Raw genomic sequence first — 14,362 nt, forward strand, 5'->3', positions numbered from 1 at the left:
TTTATGGAAGTTCAGAGGAAGAGTACACATCGTAGAATGGGAGAGGATTAAGCTTCCATTGGTGGGTTACCCTCACCTGCTCTTTCTCATCATAAATTCATTCAATTTACTTTCATCAAAAGCAGAGATCAAGTATAATAATATAAGGATGTCCTTTGTTGGTAAGATATATCTAGATGACAATGTGATAATTGGCACTCCTGTGCCACTTTTGGTATATGAAATACATGCTTTATTCCATTTAGATTTCTTTTTGTTTCCATTTATATTTATATTTTTTATCTCATTTTACCTCTTCTACTCTGTTTCTATAAAATGAGAGTGTTATGTTTCTATTATTTGATAATCTTTACAATCTACCTCTCTATAGAACAAGAGAGGCAAACTTCCTTGACAATAGGTTCTAAAAAGCAACTTGAACTCTAATCACTTGACCTAAATCCCACTCCTCAGAATATAAAAATTAACCCTTGTAAATCCAGACACAGGTCTCTCCAGCCAAGTGTTGTATCCGACAAATATACCATAAGTAATTTTGTTAAGTGGTGTGATTATTTTTCTCAATTTTCAACTTCAAAGATTCGGGATTATAACAGGACAGAACCAATTAGATGTGGTAGCAAAGGAATAAAGCTGAGAGTCAAGGTACCTAGTTCTGTCTGAGTGACCTTAGGAGAGTGACTTGATCTCTCTAAACCACTGTTCCCTTACCTCCATTGTAATTTTCCATGTGTTTGCTGTCCAACTACCTCTCAGTCATTTTAACTAACTCACATCTGTGATCTGAGCTAAGACTTAACAATTTTCTGTTTTTGTCCTACGACTCTTGAATTCACATAGTCACACACTAGACCACTCATAACTTGTAGCAAACACATGAAAACAGGGCCAAAGTACATCTCCCTGAGTTTATTAGCCCAGACAGAAATCAGTCAAGGACTATGTAAGTGTTTCACCAGGATTATTCTGATAATTAGCCCAGTTCTCCACAGCACTTGGTTATGAACTCAGAGCCAAATCTGCAGATATCACTATTCAATGCTCTGTCTTGAACCAATCCACCAGAGTACAGTCAGATCAAAGTAGAGTACAGTAATTTGAGATGACCACAGAGTACAGCCTTCTGCTTTACAGAGAAGGATGCAATCTCCATTTCATTCAGCAATTTGCTCCTGATAAGTTGACCACTGACAATATAATATAGCACCATGTCTAATAAAACAGTACCTTCACAGCTGGTTTGTTAATTGCGTTGTGGCATTCAGTGTGCTGGCAGTGGATGGGGTTCCAAGCTGTAAAGCAAAGCATAGCTGATGAGTATTTCTCACTGACATTATTCGTGCCCTGGGAAAAACACAGCAGATACTTCACTAGTTTTCCTTAAATAGAACCATCATCAGAAGGTTTCCTAAAATAATTATTTTTTTTTCAATCTATGAAGTATTTTTAAATTAAGCAAAGATATAACAACCCCATCCATTTTCCCATGGGGAGAGACAAGCTAATATAAGGTGGCATACCCAATACCATAATATTATTTCACAATGATATACCATTAGTAAATTCTTAGAAGTTTTTACATCTATGTTTTCACTTGATCCTCCCAACAACCCTGTGGGATAGATACAGCAGATTATTAACCTCATTTTATGTGTAAGTTAAAATTTAAAAGGTTAAGTAGTTTGCTATGGTCACAGAGTTAGTAAATGACAAGCTGCGACTAGAACATATATCTCTTGGTTCTCAAAACTGTGCTCTTTTCACTATAGTATACTATGCTAAACATCTAGATTTTTGGCACCAGGAAGTGTTTCAGATTAATAATAACTGAAATGAGTGTAAGGCAACCTCTACCATTCCATTTCCCACCCATCCCCATTAAATGTGGAGACTGAAAAGATGAGTTTCTTGCCCAAATGAAATGCATCTCTCTCACACATTACCCACAGTCTAAACCTCTGCTAGTTTGCTAATACCCAACTCCTCAACACAGTATACACACAGAATGAGGACAAGAACCAAGTGATCTGAGACAGATCAGAAAGAGAATTACAATTACTTATCATCATCCAGATGATTCTGTAGCCCAAGGCACTTAGCTAACAATATTCTACCATATAAAAAAAAATGTAATAGGATTTTATGTTTGAAAGTAGGACATTTTTCTAAGTCACCATATTCTAATCCTATAGGACCATGGTTGGCCTAATATATAAAAATCTGCAGATGAGAAGATATTCTTAGTTACATGTCTAATTATAATTCAAAAATATTTGTTATTAATGATCTGAGCCTAATTTGTGCTCTGAACATTTTATAAAATTTTCTAAGAGTGTCCCAACTTCAATTCTTCTATCCTATTGTTAGGCCAGGAATAAGATTATGTGTCTGATTTGGAATTCAGGAAAATATGGTCAACAGAACCGTGACCTTAAAAAAAATCCACAATGGGTCTATTCATTTAAAAAGAAGTACAGACTAGAACTACTACTATAATAACATAATATCATATTGATTATATCTTTTGAGAGAGAGAAAGAGGAAATGAATGAGTAAGGAATGGATGAATGAAGAAATAATTTTAATAAAGACATTCCATATTTGTTTCCTACATGTGGAAAAGTCAAGATAGAGTAGCAACAAGTTTTCTTGTGTAATTAGAGAAATCTAGAGAAGAAAGAGTGCCTTCAACCAGTACAGAAGTTGCAAATACATGGAACGTGTACCCCATTCCTCCAATCCCAAACTCATGACAGGTATCACTAATCCATAAGAGCATTCTTTCCTGCTGAGTCCAGAACTGGCCTTAAAATCTTTCTCAACACTGAGCTCCAGGAAGTCACCACTAATCAAAACAGAGTTGGCATACAAGATGAAATCTGCTAACCATCTCTGAATCCATGTATTATGAGAATATTTGCAGATCACTTTATAAATATTAAGAAAAAGTTCATGACATTTTTAGATAAAAGTAATATTTAAACTACATAACAACTGTTATGGCACAGGTACAAACAAATTAGAACGTGAAACAGCCATAGCACTTGATCAGAGCTCCAAAAACTCCTGCTCTGCCAGAAATTAATGCTTTATATGTGGATGGTGGGGATATCTAGGAGGTCCTACTCCTCTAACTTTTGATTCTATTTTTACAGGGTGTCACTAACTTAAGCACAGGTTGTAGAATACCTCCTTTAAGTTCACTGAAGTCACACTAGATTTAAGCTTACTAGACCAGTGATTATTGGTTTTTGTTGTGTATCAAAAATCACCTGTAAAGGTTTTTAAAATATGATGCCTGGAACCTCAAAACCCAGGTATCTGTAATTGGGAAAAGCAACACAGTTGATTCTGATGCAAGGACAATCTACATACCTTACCATATGGCAAATATTTTCAGGACAGACCTCCTTTTATTTGAAAATAAAAACAAAAATATAGCATAAACAAGGCAGACAAGAATTCTGCTTCCAACAATGACAGAGTAACTGGTATTAGACTTGCCCTCTCACCATAAATAACTAGAAAACTAGAAAAATACATGAAACAACTGTTTTAAGAAACTTGACTACAGGTAGTACAGGATAATGACCTTTGAGAGAAGAACAATGAAGTGAGTCCTACAATTACTCTTGGTTTCTTCCTGGAAGCAAGTTCCAGGTCTTGGTCCTAGAGGTAGAAAGATATGCACAGTAGGGTGGTTTCATTGAGTTGAGGGGACAAAAAAACAGAGTTTAGAAAGGCAAAGTGGCTTAAATTTGCTGGGTAGAGTATCAAAGAAGAGGGATCTATGCAAAGAAAGAGCTCCAGATATCTGAGTAGGAATCCTTTTGGGTCTTTGGCTTTACACTAAGCTGAGCATGTGTAAGGCAAAACTCCATTAAGCTGCTTAGAGAACAACTATGGGGGATCTGTAAGCTTAATAATTCCTACATCTCATACAGGGCTGAGAGATATTTGAGCTTCAACCAGCCAGAGTGGAGGGAACTCAGTGAAAACCTGGGATATTCAATTGAGACTCTAGGAGGTCACACCTTAGTAGTTGGGCTAAACTAACATTAGGGAAATGGCTAGCCCAGGTTCACCCTAAGAAAATATAAGAACAAGTCTTGAAAGGGTCAAGCTGATCCACCAGTAAGTTGGCTGCCAAAACAAACTTCAATGCACTGTAATGGAAGGCAGCAAAATCCAGACACTCAATAATGTAATGTTCATGAAGTCTAGCATCCAGTCAAAAATAACTTGATATTTGAAAGGGGAAGAAAATATTACCCAAGAAAATATTACCCACAATTAGAAAAAAAAATTGGCCAATATAAACAAACCCAGAAACTACAGAGATGAGGTAATTAGCAAACAAAGACTTTAAAACAGCTATTATAGACATATTCAAAGTAAAACATGAACACAATGAGGACAGAGATGAAGGACATAATAAAACAACCAAATGGAATTTCTAAAAATTAAAAATACAGTATCAAAAATTAAAAATTCTCAGAATGGGCTTAAAGGAAGATTAGACAATGCAGAAGAAAAGATCAGTGATTTCAGAGATGTAACAACAGATCCTATCCAAACTGAAGTACTGGAAGAAAAATAAATAGAGCTTCAGTAAGCTGTGGGAAAATATCAGGCAATATACAGCACATGTGGTTAAAAGCCCAGAAGAAGCAAGGTTGTGGGGGTGGGGGTGGAGGCAAAAATTTGAACAAGCAATGGCCAAATTTTTTCAAGTTTGATGAAAACTATAAACCCACAGATCCAAGAAGCTCAATGAATCTTAGGCGAAATAAAAGCAAAGAAAATAACACCAAAACTCATTATAATCAAATTGATGAAAACCAATGATAAAGAGAAAAATCTTAAAAACAACCAGGGAAAAAAATACACATTACTTACAGGGGGACAAAGATAAGAATGATCACTGGTTTCTCGTCAGAAACAATGCAAGCCAGAAGACAATGGAATGACATCTTTAATAGGCTGAAAGAAAAAAACTGTCAACCTATAATTCTAGACCCAGTGAAAATATCCTTCAAAAATGAATATGAAATAAAGACTCTTTGAAGACAAACACAAGATAAGAGAATTCATTGCTGCCTGAGTTCCACTAAAAGAAAAGCTAAAGGAAGGTCTTCAGGCTGATGGAAGATGATACCAGATGGATGCTAGGGCCTACACAAAGGCATAAAGAGTTCTGGGCATGATAAATATAGTGAATAACTACAAACAACGTTCTATATATATAGAAGTAAAATATTTGATAAAAAACTAAAAGGATGGGAAGGGGAAAATGAAAGTGCACAGGATTCTTGCATTACGTGTAAACTAGTATAATATTACTTGAAGGTAGACTATGAAGTTAAAGGTGCATATTGTAATTGTAGAACTGTAGAGTATTCTTTTTAAAAAGAGGTATAACTAACAATTTAAAAAGAGAAACATGGAATAGTAAAAATTAACCAAAAGAAGGCAAGATATTGAAATGAAAAGGAACAAAGAATAGATGGGACAAATAGAAAACAAGCACAAGATGATAGACTCAAGCCCAACCATATCTGTAATTACACTAAGTATAAATAGCCTAAACAATAAATACATTACATGTAAATAGTCTAAAACACAGAGATTGTCAAATAGGATTTAAGTTTTCAAAAAGCATGACCAAATATATGCCGCCTGTGAGAAACACAGTTGAAATATAAAGGTAAAGAAGTTAAAAGTAAACGATAGAAAAACTTATACCATTTAAATGCTAGTCATAGGAAAGCTGGAGTGTCTATATAAATTCAGACAAGTAGACTCCAGGACAAAGAATATTACCAGGAACAAAGGAGGATGTTTCACACTGATGAAAATGTCAGTTCATCAAGATAACAAAACAGTCATAAATATGTGTGTATCTAAAGATAGAGTTTCAATTTACATGAAGCAAAACTAACAGAACTAAAAGGAGGAATAAGTCCATAATTAGTGTTGTAAATTTGAACAATCCTCTCTCAGTAATTGATAAAACAAGCAGACAAAAAAAGTCAATAAAAATAGAAGACTTGAACAACATTCTCAACAACTTGACTTAATTGATAACTATAGAATTCTCCACTCAATCACTGTGGAACAGACATAGTGTCTAGGCAACATTTACTAAGACAATATTCTCATTCATAAAGTAAGCTCCAAAGATTCAGATGGAGTGATAGAATAAAGTATGTTCTCTGACCACAATAGGATTAAACTAGAAATAAATAACAAAAATATACCTGGAAAATCACCAAGTATTTGTACATTTAAAAAAATATACTTCTAATCAATCCATAAATCAAAGAAGAAATCACAAGGAATATTAGAAAATATTCTGTTCTGAAATACAATGAAACCACAGCATATCAAATTTGTAGGATGCAACTAAAGGAATGCTTAAAGGGAAATTTATAGCTTTAAATTCTTATTTTGGAAAATTTTAAAGGTCCAAAATAAATGATTCATGCTTCTACTTAATAAGATAGAAAAAGAGCAAATTAAATTAAATATTAGTAGAAGGAAGAAAATAATAAAGATAGAAGCAGAAATCAATAAAATTGAAAATGGAAAACCAACAGAGAAAATCATAAAACCAAATGCTGTGGGTTTTTTTGGAAAGTTCAATAAAATTGATAAGCCCCTATGTAGCCTGATGAATAAAAAAATAGAGAAGAAGCAAATTATCAATATCAGGAAGGAAAGGTAGGACATCACTGCAGATACTGCAGACATGCCAATAAATTGGATAAGTTGGATAAAATGCCCACATTCATCAAAAAACTTGGTTACACAATTACAAAATTCAACTCAATAAAAAGTAGACAGTTAAATGCCCCATAACTATTAATTTGAATTCAAAATGTAAAACCTTCCCACAAAGAAAGCCCCAAGGCCAGATGGATTTACTATTAATTATTAAAGGAATAAATAAAACAAATATTACATAAACTCTTTCAGAAAATAGAAGAGGAGGAAACACTTTCCAACTCATTTTATGAAGCCAGCATTACTCTATAAACAAAACCAGATGAAAACATTACAATAAAAGAAAACTAGATCAACATCTCTCATAAATGCAGGGCCAGAATCACTTAACAAAAAATTAGCAAATTGAATCTGGCAATATAATATAGCCAACAACGTGGAATTTATCCCAGGAATGCAAGGTTGGTTTAACATTGCAAAGTAAATCAATGTAATTCACCTTATTAACAGAATTAAGGGGAGAAGTCATATGATCATCTAATAGGAGAAAACACATTTGACCAAAATTGACATTCACTCATGATAAAAACTCTCAGCAAACTATGAATAGATGAGGACTTCCTCAATATGATAAAAAGCATCTATGAAAATCCTACAGCTAACATCATGTCTAATGGTGAATGTCTGAACACTTTCCCCCTACAGATGAAGGGAAAAAACAATGATATCCACTCTCAGCACTTCTATTCAATACTGAACTGGAGATATGAGCCAGCGCAATGAGAGAAAGAAAAGGAGAACGGAAGAAGGGAAGAAAGAAATGGAGGGAGGGAGAGAGAGAGAGAGGGAGGCAGGCAGGCAGGTAGGCAGGCAGACAGACATACAAATTAGAAGAAAAAAAGTTTTAATTATCTTTATTTGCAAGAAAGCATAATCATGTATACAGAAAATCGTAATAAACTTACAAATAAGCTACAAAAATTAATAAGTGAATTTAGGAAGGTTGAAGGATATAAAAGTCAATATACAAAAATCGATTATATCTCTATATAAATAATGTCAATAAACAAGTAGAATATTACATTTTAAAACACTATTTACAATAGCACCCAAACCCATAAAATATTTAGGAATACCTTTAACAAAATATCTACAGGACCTGTACACTGAAAACTAGCAAATATTGCTAACAGAAATTAAATACGACCTAAATAAATGGCTAGAAATGCCACGTTTATGGATCAGAAGACTCAATATTGAGTCTTTTCTCAGGAGGTCAATTCTCCCCCAGATTAAACCACATATTCAATGTAATCCCAGTCAAAATGCAAGCAGACTGTTTTGTAGAAACTGACAAGCTGATAGTAACATTTCTATGAAAATGCAAAGGTCCTAAAATAGTCAAACAATTTTGAAAAGGAACAAATCTGGAGGATTTACACTACATAATTTCGAGATTTATTATAAAACTATAGTAATCAAGATAGTGTGATATTAGTGAGAGGACAGACAATGAAATAAAATATGGGGTCTACAAATTGATCCACACATATGTGGTCAATTGGTTTTCAACAAAACAGTCCAGGTAATTCAACGTGGAAAGAGTAATTTTTTCAACAAATTGAACTGGAACAATCGGATATCCTTACAGGAAAAAGTCAACCCTTACGTCCCACCATATACAAAAATTAGTTCCAAATGGATCATATACTTAAATGTAAAAGCTTAAAGTATAAACTTCTAGAATAATACACAGGAGAATTTCTTTATAACCTTAGGAGAATTTCCTTATAACCTTAGGGGAGAGGAAAGAACCATAAAAGAAAAAAATTGATACATTGAAATTTACCAATATTTGAAAATTTTGCTCTTTGAAATACCTGAAAAGGAAATCCCCTGACTAAAAGAACATATTCACAATACATATATCTGAAAAAAGTCTTCTATTTTGAACATATAATAGACAAGCAACCCAATTTAAAAATGAACAAAAGATTTAATTGAGAACTTCAAAAATATATGTATACAAATGGCCAATAAGCACCTGTAAAGATGTTCATTATCATTAGTCATCAGAGAAATGCAAACTAAACAATGTGATATTACTACTTGGCCATCAGAATGTCTAACATTAAAAAGACCAACAATCCCAAGTGTTGATAATAATATAGAACTAGAACTCTCATATACTTCTGGAGGGAGTATAAAATGGTACAACCACTTTTGAAGAAGTGTTTGGACATTTCTTATAAAATTAAACACACACCATATAATCCAGCATTTTCATTGCCAGGTATTTATCAAAATAAATAAATGTATATCTTCATAAAAACACTTTTATATGAATGTTTATAGCTTTACTCATAATAGGTAAAATGTTCATCAAGAAGTGAATGGATAAACTGTGATACAGCCATACAATGCATTACTACTCAACATTTTAAAAAATGAACTACTTGTATACCAACATGGATAAATTTTAAAAACATTATGCTGAGTGAAATAAGCAGACACAAAAATAGTACATTCTATACGATGCCATTCATATGAAATCCTAGGACAGACAAAACTAGTCTATAATGACAAAAAGCAGATCAGTGGTTGCCTATGGTGAATGGACTGAAAATAAAACTAGGAGATATTTATGGGGTGATGGAAATGTCCTGTATGTTGATTACAGCTTTGGTTCCATTAGTGTATACATTTGTCAAAAGTTATCAAACTGTGCTTAAAATGAGTTATTTTATTGCACGAAAATTATATCTCAAAAAAATTGATTTTTTTAAAAAATGAAGGACCAACCAAATGTATACTTCAAAGGAAATGAAATAGTATACTGAAACCTGAGAGAAAACATTTGTCTGAAAATTATCTAGTCAATGAATCAAAAGATTTTAGGAAAGTGTGTGGCATCTGCAACATGAAGCAAGAACATAAGACCTCTATAAAAACAGGAGTAGACAGTCACAGAAATTCAGGGTGACATAGGACACTAACAGAATGAGATAAAAATAGAGTTAGATAAAAGACATGATAAATGTAATTAAACTAAAAATGAGATAGCAAAATTAGAGACCCTCATTCAGTGCAATAAATAGAGCTGATTTGGGGGAAAAATCAAGTAAGTTATAGAGTAAACCAACCTGAAAAGCTAAGAATATAGAGGAAAAGATAAATGTATGGAAAATAGTGGCTATTAACAGCTACACAGCACAGAAAATGAAAACATGACCTATGAATTACAGGTGTTCCTGAGGAATAAACCAAGACAATTTGAAGAAAGCAATAATTTAAAATTTCATTAATGGGAAACTTCCTGAAAAAAGGACCTGAATTTGCAGATTGAAAGTGTTCTTCACATTATAGAAATTAATGAAAAGATACTTATATAGAAATATTTAAGAAAAGTTTTTTTTAAATAAATAGATAAGGCTCCAAGAATTAAGAACAACAAAGGTTAACTCCTGTAACAGATAAAAATCACTGGTCTAAGATTTGTCTTCTATAATTCTGAAATGCCAGAAAACTATGAAGCAATTTTTACATATTTTTCACAGTGAGGCAGAGGCTTCTTTCATGTGTGAAGAAATAGAAAGACATTCTTAAATATGCCTGACCTCAAAAAATATATATGACCTACATTCCACCATTGAAAATATTACATAAAAAAAAAGTCTGGGTTCCATTTCTCCAGAAACAATAGACAAATAAATTCAAGTCAGTTCTCCTAATGAGAACAATTAGAAAACCAGACAAGATTAAATGCAAAAGCAAATAAACAAACAAAAACCCAGAGAATTGTATGGGAGAATTATGGGGCCATGATCCAAAAGAAAATGGGATTGCCAAAAGCTAGGCCTGGCATTTGAGGCCACTCTTTCTCCTTTGCCTATTTCTCTTTCTGCCAATTCCACAAGATGAGCAGATTTCAACAGACTCTCTGAAATAGGGGAACTAAATTTGGAATTGGGTGACTACCAAGGAATGGGAAACCTAAAAATCTCCCTGTGCTGTGGGTAGAGGTCCCAAAAGGCCACACCCTAGGAGTAAAGAGGAACCAGAAATAGACCAACCCTCACAGGGACTGAAAACCAGCTTCAAATCATCTCAAGAATTGACCACAGATTTTTTTTCTGAGCTGCATTAAAGTGACCTGGGTTACCAATGTCTACAGCCTCCTGCCAGAAGCAAACACACAAATACTCTCTGAAGAAACATAACTTAATCCTAAACCTCAAATTAACTCTATAGTTTTTCTATCTAATATCTTGCACACAATTATTTTAAAAAATACAAATAAGAAGACAAGAAAAAAAAAAGAAATGACAATAGAATCAGAATCTCCAGAGATCCGGAATATAGAGTTATCAGGAAAAGACTTTAAAATAACTATGCTTAATATATTCTATAAAGTAAGAGACAGTTAGAGAATATAATCAGATATTGGAATTTTTAAAGAACCAAATGGAAATCTAGAACTTAAAAATACAATTAACAAAATTAAGAATACATTTGGGAAGTTAACAGTTAATGATGAGGAAGAAAAGTCAGACAAAAAGATTCAGAATGAAGCATAGAAAGATGAAATGAGAGAGGAGAATACGAAAAAATATTCATAGAAGACATGGGAGAAAAGATGTAACATATGTGTCATTGGAATTCCAGAAAGAAGGATGAGAATACGGTATATGCCATTGTTGAAGAAATAAGAGAACTTCCAGTTACAGCCATGATGTTTTAAGAATGTATTGGACTTATCCTTCAACTGGACAAAATGTATGAAGCAACTCGTTTCCAACACTGGGCACAGATTTTAACACAAGGTTGCAATCCTCTGAAAAGAGAGGAGCACACAAATTAAGTTCTACATTCACCTTGGTTTTCTGCCTGGGAACACTTGCAAACTGCAGCAAAGAGAAGTGAAGCCCAATTAGTAATTAGCATTTTCACTGGGTAGAGGAAACATCAGAGTGAAGAAGTGCTAATGCAACTGGAATTTGTGAGTAAAGTGAGAACAGCAGGGAGTGCCAGAGAAGAGGTCCCATAAATCTGTGTAAGGATGCTCCTCAGGTCCTTGGCCTAATCCTAAACTGCATGGTCTCACAGCAAAACTTTACAAGCACTAGCAGAGAACACATACTTAATGGTTGAAAGCTGAACAGAGATTTTATAGGTCACATTGTGCTAGACATGCACTGTATTTCCAAGGTAGCCAAAGTGAGGAACTTTGGTGAACACACCAGATATTCAGGAGACCACAGATAGGTCACTACTAAAAAACTAAAGGTCAATATCCCTGATGAATATAGATACAAAAATTCTCAATAAAATACTAGCAAATGAATTCAGCAGCACATGAAAAGGACCATTCACAATGGTCAAGCGAGATTTATCTGTGGAATGCAAAAATAGTTCAACATACACAAATCAATAAATATGATACATTACATTATTAGAATGAAAGAAAAGAATCATATGATTACTTCAACAAATGCAGGAAAAGCATATGATAAAACTCAAAATTCATGATAAAAACTCTTAACAAATTAAGCATAGAAGGAAAATATCTCAACATAATAAAGGCCATATATAACAAGCCCATGGCTAACATCATACTCAATGGTGGAAGGTTGAAAGCTTTTCCTCCAAGATCAGGAACAAGACAAATTACCCACTCTCAACACTCTTATTCAACATAGTACTGAAAGTCCCAGCTAGAGCAATCAGGCAAGAAAAAGAAATAAAAGGTATGAGAATTGTAAAGGAAGACATAAACCTGTCTCTATTTGCAGATGACATTATTTTATATATATAAAATCCTAAAGACCCAACAAGAAAACTGTTAGATCAATGAATTCAGTAAAGGTGCAGGATACAAAATTAAGATACAAAAATCAGTAGCATTTCTATATACTAACAATGCATTTTATGAAAAAGAGATAAATCAATTTCATTTACAATAGCATCAAAAACTATAAAATACTTAGAATAAACTTAACCAAGAAGGTGAAAGATCTCTAGTGTGAAAACTACAAGACATTGATGAAAGAAATCAAAGACACAAATAAATGGAAAGGCGTCCCATGTTAATGAACTGGAAGAATTAATATTGTTAAAATTTCAATACTCCCAAAAGTCATCTATAGATTCAATGCAATTCTATCAATATTACAATGGCATATTTTATGGATGTAAAAAACACTCCTAAAATTTATATGGAGCCACAAAAGACCTCAAACAGCCAAAGAAATTCTGTAAAAGAACAAAGCAGGAGGCATCACATTCCCTGATTTCAGGTTATACTATAAAGCTATAGTAATCAAAACAGTATGGTACCAGCATAGAAACAGACATACAACCAATGGAATAGAACTGAGAGCCCAGAAATAAACCCAAGCATATATGGTCAATTAATATTTGACAAAGGGAGCCAAGAGTACTCAAATGGAGAAAAGACAGTTTCTTCAATAAGTAGTGCTAGGATAAGTGGATATTCACATGTAAAAGAATGAAACTGGTTCCCTATCTTACACTACTCACAAAAATTAACTTGAAATGGATTAAAGACTTAACTGTAAGACCTGAAACCATGAAAATCCTAGAAGAAAACATAGGAATAAAGCTCGTTGACATGGGTTTGGTAATCATTTTTTGGATATGACACCTAAAGCATAAGCAACAAAATCAAAAATAAACAAGTGGGACTACACCAAACTAAAAAGCTTCTGCACAGCAAAAGAAACCTTCAACAAAGTGAAAAACAACCTATGGAATGAGAATAAACATTTGTAAACCATATATCCAATAAGGGGTTAATATCCAAAATATATAAAGAACTCATACAGCTCAATAGCAAAAAAGAAGAGGAAAACAATTTAAAAATGGGCAAAAGACCTAAATAGATATTTTTCCAAAGAAGATATACAAAAGGCCAACAGGTACATGAAAAGGTGCCCAACATCACTAGTCATTAGGGAAATGCAAATTAAAACCACAAGGGGACTTGAGGACATGGTGGGGGAGGGGGAAGCTGGGGCGAAGTGAGAGTAGCATCAACATATATACACTACCGAATATAAAATGGTTAGCTAGTGGGAAGCAGCAGCATAGCACAGGGAGATCAGCTCTGTGCTTTGTGATGACTTAGGTGGGAGAGGGAGGGTGGGAGGGAGGTTCAAGAGGGAGGGGACATGGGGATATATGTATGCATATGGCTGATTCACTATATGTATGCATATGGCTGATTCACTTTGTTGTACAACAGAAACTAACACAGTATTGTGAAGCAATTATACTCCAATAAAGATCTATTAAAAAAAAAAACACACAATGAGATACTACCTCACACCTGTTAGAATGACCAGCATCAAAAAGACAAGAGATAACAAATGCTGACATGGATGTAATGAAAAGGGAACCCTCGTGCACTATTGTAAATTAGTGCAGCCACTATGGAAAACAGTAAAAGGAACACTCAAAAAATTAAAAATAGAACTACCATTTCCACTTCTGGAAATATATCCAAAGGAGACAAAAATACTAACTTGAAAAGATATCTGAACCCCCATGTTCACAGCAGCATTATGACAATAGCCACGACATGGAAGCAACCTAAGTGTCCATCAATGGATAAATA

The 14,362-nt window shown here is 33.7% G+C and overlaps 1 protein-coding gene across 8 annotated transcripts in view; it reads right to left on the bottom strand.

Moving 5' to 3' along the window:
• The window catches only part of UNC79 (unc-79 homolog, NALCN channel complex subunit), a 257,982-nt gene that overhangs the window by 168,175 nt on the left and 75,445 nt on the right, over window positions 1-14,362 (bottom strand). For all 8 annotated transcript variants that reach the window (XM_082384436.1, XM_082384433.1, XM_082384434.1 and 5 more), the window contains exon 8: window positions 1,228-1,292. In XM_082384436.1, coding sequence (XP_082240562.1) covers window positions 1,228-1,292 — 65 coding nt within the window. The remainder of the gene's footprint in view (window positions 1-1,227; window positions 1,293-14,362) is intronic.

The sequence above is a fragment of the Balaenoptera borealis genome, assembly GCF_965194805.1.
Source record: "Balaenoptera borealis genome assembly, chromosome: 3".
Classification (NCBI taxonomy): Eukaryota; Metazoa; Chordata; class Mammalia; order Artiodactyla; family Balaenopteridae; genus Balaenoptera; species Balaenoptera borealis.